This window comes from Solanum dulcamara, chromosome 8 (genome assembly GCF_947179165.1).
Source record: "Solanum dulcamara chromosome 8, daSolDulc1.2, whole genome shotgun sequence".
In the NCBI taxonomy this organism is placed as follows: Eukaryota; Viridiplantae; Streptophyta; class Magnoliopsida; order Solanales; family Solanaceae; genus Solanum; species Solanum dulcamara.
Window position 1 is genome coordinate 57360448 of NC_077244.1, and position 9512 is coordinate 57369959.

Below are 9512 nucleotides of genomic sequence, written 5' to 3' on the forward strand. Positions count from 1 at the left end.
TTCCCCCTAATGGAATCCTACGTGGCGCAAATTAAGAATAGCCGGACTCTAATATGAAGGAGATCATCGCAGAAAGCAGCTCGTATATAAATTATATCTAGCTCGTCTACTACACTCTTGGCACCCCACCCACACAGTGAGCCAAACCAAAAAACAGTGAACTATAGCCACACTGCTCTGTTGAGTGTGCACTGATAAATTGCTAAAATATGGACAGAACCACTCAGAATCGCATCCTATAGAAACATCAAAACATAAATTCAGGTAAAGAGATCAACGGCGGTACAAGACACCACTTTCCAATAGCAGTGTAAGGTAAACATGAACCGCAGTAGAGAACAAAAGTTCAACAAGCACAGAGAAGAGGAGAAGAAACATAAATTAGAACATAAACATGTTCAGCTTACGTTTACTATTTAGATCAATTACTCCAATTGCAGTACATACATAAATTTCCTTAGTCTACAGAAAAGTCACTATAGAATATATATTTCCCATATGCACAAAAACATCTTAAATCCCAACCGAAGTAAAGAAGAGATGCCAAAATCTGGTCAAGCTCTACATTCCCATTTAGAAATATGATTGCTTATCAAAACACCCCGCGAATCAGGACATCTTCGCCGTAGAGAAGTCCATCTCTGGATGCTGCAGAAGATCATGAACAAAATCAGTTAATATGAATACTCTTCGAGGGAGGGGAGCAGGAGAAAAAAACACATTATCATGAAGTACCTGAGCCATAAATTTCTTTAGCATCTCCTGCTTTTGCATATCATCACTTGATGGACGACCCATTGCTTTCTGTCGCTGATCAAACTGCAGAAGTATTATCCATCACACGTTTAGAAGGTATCAATATCCATAAATACAAGAAGAAAGTCAGTTCTTGTGAATATGAATTTTCAACAAAAGAACCAGTAAACAAGTAAATCAAGCATCACTAGACTTTTTTTTTGATAATCGAGAAATCTGTCTGTGGCCCGCCCTTTGGACCAACCATAGCCTTCTAAACTTGGTGGATAATGGGCCCGCCCCTCTACCCTTCTCCAATTAAACACCAGGCTTCGCTTTGCATGGTGTGGGGCTTGAACATGTGACCGAAGCCACAAATCCTCCACCCTTTGCCACTTGAGCTACTTGTCCCTTCTACCAAATGAAGATAAAAGCTACAACACTCCCAAGGTAAGCATGTTCAACACCATGAAGTCCAGTAATTAAGGATGGCTAGTGGGCAGATGAAGCCGGTAGACACAACTTAGCATCATCAACAGTAGCTATATGAGAAGTAAACCTCCTAGCCAAACAATCACCCGTCATAGCAACAATGAGACGGTTCATTTATTTAAATACCACAGCATTAAGGGCACCACAATATGCTATAATCCAATTGAGAGATGGGGCAAAAAATGGAACCTCTAAACCTGAAGAACAAAATTCTAATAATTCTATGGAACTATAGATGCCGCTCGGCATTGTGTCCCTTAAGAGTTTAGTTTCTTTCTTGTGCCATACGAAAGATTCTACTAAAAAAATTGTACAACCAATCAACCAGGTATCGAAGTTTTTCTATAAAGCATCTTCAGTTCTTACCTTTCATAACTAACCTCAAATCCAAATGTACATTTTGATTTCATAATTGAGAACCGATATATACTAGAAGAATTTTTGACTCAAAAATAGCTTCGTAAACTTCAAATCAGAAGTTTTTTCTCGAAAACACATTTCTATGCTAAGCTTCTACAAACTAAACCAGAAGTACATTTTTGTTCATACAGTGTGGATAGCAAATGACTCATAAGATATAGGATAAGCACAAATTATGCAGTACCTACCATGTCAGTGAAGCTAGACACTTTCATATGAATAACATAAATAAGGGTTTACTTGGTAGAAATAAGTAAAAATGAAGTGACAGCAGAATTCCGACATTATAAGTGTTACCATAGCAGAACAATTTCAATTAACAATAAAACCCTACCATCATCTTTTCAACAGTAGATCGAGTCTCTGGGTCCAATTCTGATAGCCTGCTAGTTTCAGGTTCAACTTTCTGGGTATCGAGTTCAGGTTCACCTTTCACCACACATTTCCACCAGTCCATCTGGTCCTTCTTGGTAAGGAGTACAGAGATGGATTTCTGATCCTCTGCAAAGATGTTGGCAATAGTTAGTTATCGATCTTATGCTCCTCAAAGTAAAGCTGCATTAGCTGTTCTTGCACAGATTATAGTAAGATTAACCAGCAAACTATTGGATTAATAGGTACATGCCCATACTTTGAAACTATGTATCACAGTGAAAATCAATAGGCAGGGTACTAATAATAACAGATGTAAATAGAAAAAAATTTCAAGAAACCATGCATCAAAACATATCAGCAACTTACCTAAGCTCCAGAAACAATCCTCAACTTTGACAGGTCGATAGAGTTCTCCCTTCCACCACAAAGAGGATGAATGTTAATATCTGGGCTCAGAAGGAAATTATACAAATCTTACACATTTTGAAACGGAATAAGAGCAAAAGATATCTTTGAATGACAAGAAACAGGAGAACGCACTTACATCAATTATCGGAGGCTGACCCTTTAGTCCGACTGTAAGATGGTTCTTTTTTATATCGCAAACAATAAACCGTGATTTTGTTCCCTGAGGTACAGGAATGTTAGCATTAACCTCCTGTAGGGATTGACCCCAAGAGTAGTTGTCCAGATCAAGGCCATTGCCTATGTTGGGAGCTGTGTACATATCAGCAGAAAGAGCAATAAGCTATTGGTGATGCAAAACAAACGAGGTTGTACAGTAACACCAATTAACATATGAAGTTGACATATGATGAGAATAAAGAATAGCCAAAGTGTTATATGGAGTTTGAAATTTCAAGAAATTAGAAAACGAATAATGCTATAGCAGAGAATTGAAGATAAAGGACTTCTGTCAAAAATATAAACAGTATGCCACAATCGTACACACCTGTACAGCATAGAAAAAGGTATACTAGTTCAAACTGAATATAGTCCACCTTTTGATGACATAAAAGGTAACAAGACCAAGTCATGTCGACAAATAAAGGAGACAGCAAAAGAAGCCACAACATTGACCCTCCCTCGGCAGATTGGCACAATGCAAATGAAACACACATAAGTCCTCTGCTATCAATTTCCAAATTCCCAGAGAGCAAGAGTAGGGCTTCCATAATGGGCTAATAGATATTCTTCCGAAAATTAGAATCCAAACATACTTGATAAATGATAGCATCTGAAACCACTTAGCCATTAACTGTCACTTAAAATGTTGTACAAATATAACTCAGAAGATCAAGAGTGGAGCTTCAACAAAATAATGGGCTATTGGGTACACTTATTTGTTTCAGAACATTAGGCTCTAAACATACTTGATAAGAGCAAACATCTGAAACCACTTACCCATCAACTGTCGTTGCTTTACAAATCTACCTCAAACAAACTATAATTGAGGCTAAAAACCATAAACAATATATTAGATGATATTCAAGATCAAGGTTCAAATCAATAATTCTTATATCTTTTCCCTAAGTGGTAATCTTGAAACCCAAATGGTTCAAGGGAGTGGAGTTGGAGAACAAGTACTTGCAAACCAACCTCTTAGTATAACACTACAGTACATACACAAAACAGAATAGAGCCAGTGGACAAGCAGTATATAGCCATCATATATCAATCAATCAATTTATTATGCCCCATTTCAAAAGTAGATTGAATCCATTCCTCTCAATTCATAACTCATTTCGCTTCAGGACTAAATAAATAATAATTCTTTCCAAGTATCCCAGTAATCAAATCATGCACGAATGTACACATGCCTCTAACTAAAGACTCCTTGAAAACACCAGAGAAGTCCGTAATGCCAACAAAAGGAAAAGAAAAGTAAACCATAGATGAGACATTTTGTTTAAAGAAAAATACCTAGAGGCCCCTTCTTGTCCTCCTCCATGACCTCACTAGCGTTCTTGGCCTCCTCGACCTTCGTCTCCTTAACCTCATTCTTTGATACAACAACAGGAACGTCCTCCTTAAGCTTCTTGTCAGGCTTTCCAGGTAAGCCCTGTACTTGATCTTTCCTCTTCCTCTCCTCATTTTCCAGCTTGTCTTTCACCATACGAACCACAGCATTGACATCAGTTACCAAAGAATCACTCTTGAAGATATCGGATTCTCCGCCTAGAAACTCAAATACTGCTTCTAGAAACCCTAGAGGGTTTGCAGGATCAAGAACAGCGTTAAAAGGCTTTGGTGATACAAAGGACGATGAGGGTGGTTTGTTATCTTTCTCATTATGATCGGAGATGATCGCCATTGATAGATTCAAGAATCAGTTCACAGTTTCAGGGGTTTGGGGGTGGATTTTGAATTTGGTAGAAATAAGGTTAATTGTATTATGTGTAGAGGGAAATGAAAAGTGGTGAGCCAAATGTAAGAACAGGAAGCCTATAGAATATTCCAGAAGATCTCTGAGTTTAAAATACAATATAAAATGTAAAAATTACCTCCGAAATTTAGAGAAATCTCACTAGTTTAAAAACTAATTACTTAGATATATTCTAATCTGAAATATTACGAATTTATCAAATTTGGGTGTATCTAAATACGTACAGGTACATGTATCTCGAGATACATGAGTCAAATTTAGGTGTAATTTGTTCTAACGACACTGTATTTAAATGGATTCGCTTGTATCTAAAATACATAGACAAATCTCATTCACCTCCCCCATCTTGCTCGCTAATCTCCTATGTATCTAGTATCTTAGATACATGTAAATCACACCAAATACATGTATTTAATGTGATTCGCATGTATCTAGGATACATGATTGTCTCGTTCGTTCCATCCCCATGTCGCTTGCCTCTTTTCCTATTTTCGTATATCAGATAGCAAAAATATGTATTTAGGTGTATTTTACTCAATATATGATAGAAAATTATTAATTAGTGGTAAGATACGTAATTATTTGAAAGTATGAATAGAATTGGTGTTTATGGTGTAGATGTATGTCTAATAAGGTAGTTTCTCCTTTCATTATATATAATTTACAAATTAAAACTCAACATGATACAATTAAAGGTCTGTTGGAAAAGTTATCTGATAATTGAAATTAATATAATTATTTTTATTATGATATGAGTTACACAATATGGTAATATTGATGATCTATTTGTTTATCAAAGTATAATAAGTGTATAATTTAGTTACACAAGTGTAATTACACAAATAGATTAAATCTTTAAAATATAAGTTAATTATCAAAAATTAATATTTGACAAATATTTGCCTTTATAAAGAATTTAAATTAGATATTCAAGATACATACTATTTACGTTGGTTATTAACAAATCTTTCATGTGGAGTTTCTCTTACTTTTGATCTTGATCTTGCTATGAATAGAAATGGTTATTTAACTATTACTTGTCACTGGATAGATAGTGATTTTGTCATGCAAAAACGTATTTTAACATTTCAATATAATGAAGATTGTAGATACATTGCACAATTTATTTTTGATTCTATATCAATGATTGTAAAATATTATGGTCTTGAACACAAAATTTTATGTATTTCTTTTGATAATGCATCTAACAATATCGTGGTTATTATTTTTTTAAAAACTGAGCTCCTCCCTTCATAGCAGATATTATTCATATTAGATATACTTGTCATATATATAATTTAATTGTAAAAAATAATATTTATTTTTTTGAACCCATAATATAAAAAGTTAGGCATGCAGTTGATTTTATTTTAAAAAATAATACAAAGGCTAGACTTGAAAATTTTAAAAGAAAATGTGAGAAAAATAATCTTAGATCAAGATTAATATTCGAAGAAATTGAGACTAGGTGGATTCTATTTGTAATTTTTTAAAGACTTTCAATATTTATAAAGCGTCTATAACTACAAGTTTTAACCAGTATAGATATAATTTTTTTAAAGCCATGTTGTAAGAATCTGATTAGATTAAAATTAATGATGTTATTTTTTTTACAAAAATTTTATGCCGCTATTGTTGAATTTTTCAATGCATATTATCCTACTATTTGTAATATTTTAACTTATATAGCCGATCTTTTTTATTGCTTATGAAATATAAAGCTAAAGAAGAATATAAAGAGGTTGTAACTGAAATGATTGAAATTTTTTAAAAATATTTTTTTCTATTCCTCCTATTTATTTGATTGGTGCTATGTTAAATCCATGTATGGAATTTGCTACTATGTCTGAATTTGTTCGCATTATATATATTTCTCTAGAAGTTAAAAATGAAGAAGAGCTTAGCATGTTTAAGACAATGAGTGATAGAAATGATCATATTCAAACATTACATAATCATTATGTTACTTTACTTGATAATGCTATCTCTACTTATATTATTGCTCTATCTCGTCCTTCCGATGAACCATCACCTTCTAAAAGGCAGACATAAGGTATGCATGCCCATTGTGTTGCTAATTTATTTGTTTAAACTAGAATACAATCTACATCACGAATGAGTGTAAATCGAGACGAACTTAATTATTATTTGAAACAAATCCACAGTCCTATCAAGCTACTGTTAGCCCAATGGATTGGTGGAAAAACAACCAAAAACAAGTTACAGTACTATCAATCATGTCTAGGGATGTGCTAAATGCTACAATATCAATTATTGCATCACATAGCTCATTTAGTCAAGGAAGGCAACAGATCAGAAATAATCGACACTCATTGGGGAGTAATGTCATGAAAGTTTTAGTTTGCCCCAGTGATTGAATTAGATCATAGCGAAGAAATAAAGGAAGACCACATGATATAGAATAAGAATAAGAACTTGAAAAATAATATCAATTGGAGATCCTTTGGCACAAGTAGATCCAAATTACGGATTTGTTGATTTTGAAAATTATGAGTCAATTTCTGTTAATGTTAATACAAATAAATTGAGTCTTCTCATTTCTTAATTTTTTCCCCATAAATTTTGTATATATTCAATTACATAATTTTAATTACTTTACATAATCATATATTGGAAATTAAATTTGTAGTCACTATAATAATTCAATATTTGAAACATAATGTTAGCAAATATTACTTAAACAAGTATAGACATAAAAATTCAAAGTACTTTTATTTCAATATATGATTATGTAAAGTATATTTGATATACATTGTAAGTGTGTGTGTATATATAATATAATATAATATAATGTAAGTATATTATTATAATAAATAGTATATTGCGAGTATATTTGGTATACGCTGTAAATATACATAAAATATAATGTAAATATTTTATTATATATTTTAAGTATATAAATAATATAATATAAGTATCCTATTATTATAAATAGTTATAATTATTTCAAAATTAAATAGATAATAATACACTATATTGATAATTGACTCAAACTGTCGAATTAATAAACGTTGATAATTTTATTTTATTTTTAAGAAAGGAGTCCAACTCATTAAGCTACTGGGCCAAAACCCGATTTAGCCCCGTACCATAGGCTCGCGGGTTGTGGGCTGGGTCAAAATCATTTATTTAACTGTTGAGCTCGGGAACTATCCAGCCCACATGGCCCGATCCAGCCTGGTTTGGTAGACCGATTGGCCTTAATGTTAACGGGCCGGTCTGACTCGGCCCAACCCACTTGACACCTTTTGATGAAAGGTTTCTTTATTTTTTGGGGGATATTTACATAAATGTACTACATTAAGAAAATATTTATCATTTATAACAACAATATTTTTTTTCACTGAACACTTATAATACAATTTTAATACATATTAGCGAGAATAATTTATAAAACTCATATAATACAAGTTTTATTCATGGATAATTTATTTATCACATACTTTAATACACTTATAATATATTGTGTCAATTTCTTACCAAACAAGTATAATATATTTTAAAACACTTATAATACATTTATATTGCATGCATAATTCACTTTTAATACATAGTAGATATATCATAATATTGCTATAAATCGTAATATATAAAAAGTATCACTAAAATCAGTAATTATTTATTAAAAAGTATTTTTCCTAATAATTTTTCTATTTCTTTTTATGTAATTTATGTGATCGATAATGAAGATTATCTCATAAGATCTAGTGTAGGCACTATTAGAAAACATGAAATTAGCTACATAATTATCGATAATCTCTAGTTAATCTGTTGCTAAATTAAATAGCTTCTACCTAAATGGATTTTCTTATAATATTCCGTCGCTTGTTTGTAGCTAAATGAGATAAGTATGGAATTTTTATTGTTCATCTATAAAACTTTATCCATCACTAATTTCTTATTTTCTGATAGTGATAGATATTATTTCATTTAAGAAAATAAATTAAAGAAAACTAAAAACAGTTCTTGTCATTAGCATTAATAGGTCAAAGAAATGTAATGGAGGCATTATGTTTGGTCCCTAAAGTCTCTATCATCCCATGTATATTGCACATGGATTATGAATGGATTATTCTAAGACATGGACTAATGATAGCAAAGTATATATAGTGCATCTAGCTAGCTAGCTACGATGTTTTTGTAGACATGCACTTATCCTAATGATGTCTATGATACCAACAGGAGCTAATACTAAAACCCAATTGTGAGAATGTCGTCGTTTTCCTGGATTGAGTGGGTGATCAGGAATAATGATACAATTGAATTAACGTCACATGCAGGTAGCCTATTTCAAAGTTTATAAATAAAAACCAAATCAAAATTTATTTAAGAAAATTTTAATTACGGAAAAGGGCCTAAAATGTCCTTGAACTATTGGAAATGACATAGAAATGCCCTCATGCCCCTTTTCATTAAAAAAAAGTTATTTTTGGACATAAAGGTGGATGTCAAGGGCATTTTAGGCCCAATAGATAAATGAAAGATATTTTTATATCATTTCCAATAATTCGAGAGCATTTTAAGTCCTTTTCCGTTTTATAAATGTGAATGATCTTAAGTAGAAACAAGGTCGTCAACATGCCTGCTACATTTATCTGGGCCTATGAATTTTTTTTGTGGGCTTCATCTATATTTTTTTATGTAAACTTTACCTAAATCACATAATGAAAAAGTCTAATCACTATACATCCCTCATTGTATCAAAATTACCCGATTTCCCTTTTTTTTCAATTTTTCTGATACATTAGTTATGTATCTGATACATCAATTTAGCTATAGAATAATTAATGAAGATCATCTATTTATGGATAGTATCTTAATATAAGGTATGATTAGTTCTTTAAATCAATTACTGATCTAATTAATGGAATTAATTTAATTTAAAAAAATAACGGTTGTGTACATGAAGATTCAAGCCCAAAAACAGAGCATAAATTCAAACCAAAATCGATTTCATTTTTTTTCCAGTTTTGCTGATACATAAGTTATGTATCTGATACATCAACTTTAGTTGTAGAATATTTAATGCATATCAGCTATTTATGGTTAATATTTTAATGTAAGGTATGATTGGTTGTTTAAT

At 32.0% G+C, this 9512-nt stretch overlaps 1 protein-coding gene across 1 annotated transcript; it reads right to left on the reverse strand.

Annotated features, from left to right (window-relative positions):
* Window positions 1-363: 363 nt before the first annotated feature.
* LOC129901424 (protein BOBBER 1-like) lies at window positions 364-4499 on the reverse strand. The gene is made up of 6 exons (XM_055976594.1): window positions 3946-4499; window positions 2567-2739; window positions 2389-2437; window positions 1982-2148; window positions 736-819; window positions 364-648 (listed from the first exon to the last, which is right to left on the reverse strand). The coding sequence occupies exons 1-6, from the start codon at window positions 4334-4336 to the stop codon at window positions 610-612; spliced, it is 903 nt and encodes a 300-aa protein (XP_055832569.1). The 5' UTR covers window positions 4337-4499; the 3' UTR covers window positions 364-609.
* Between the last annotated feature and the right edge of the window lie 5013 nt (window positions 4500-9512).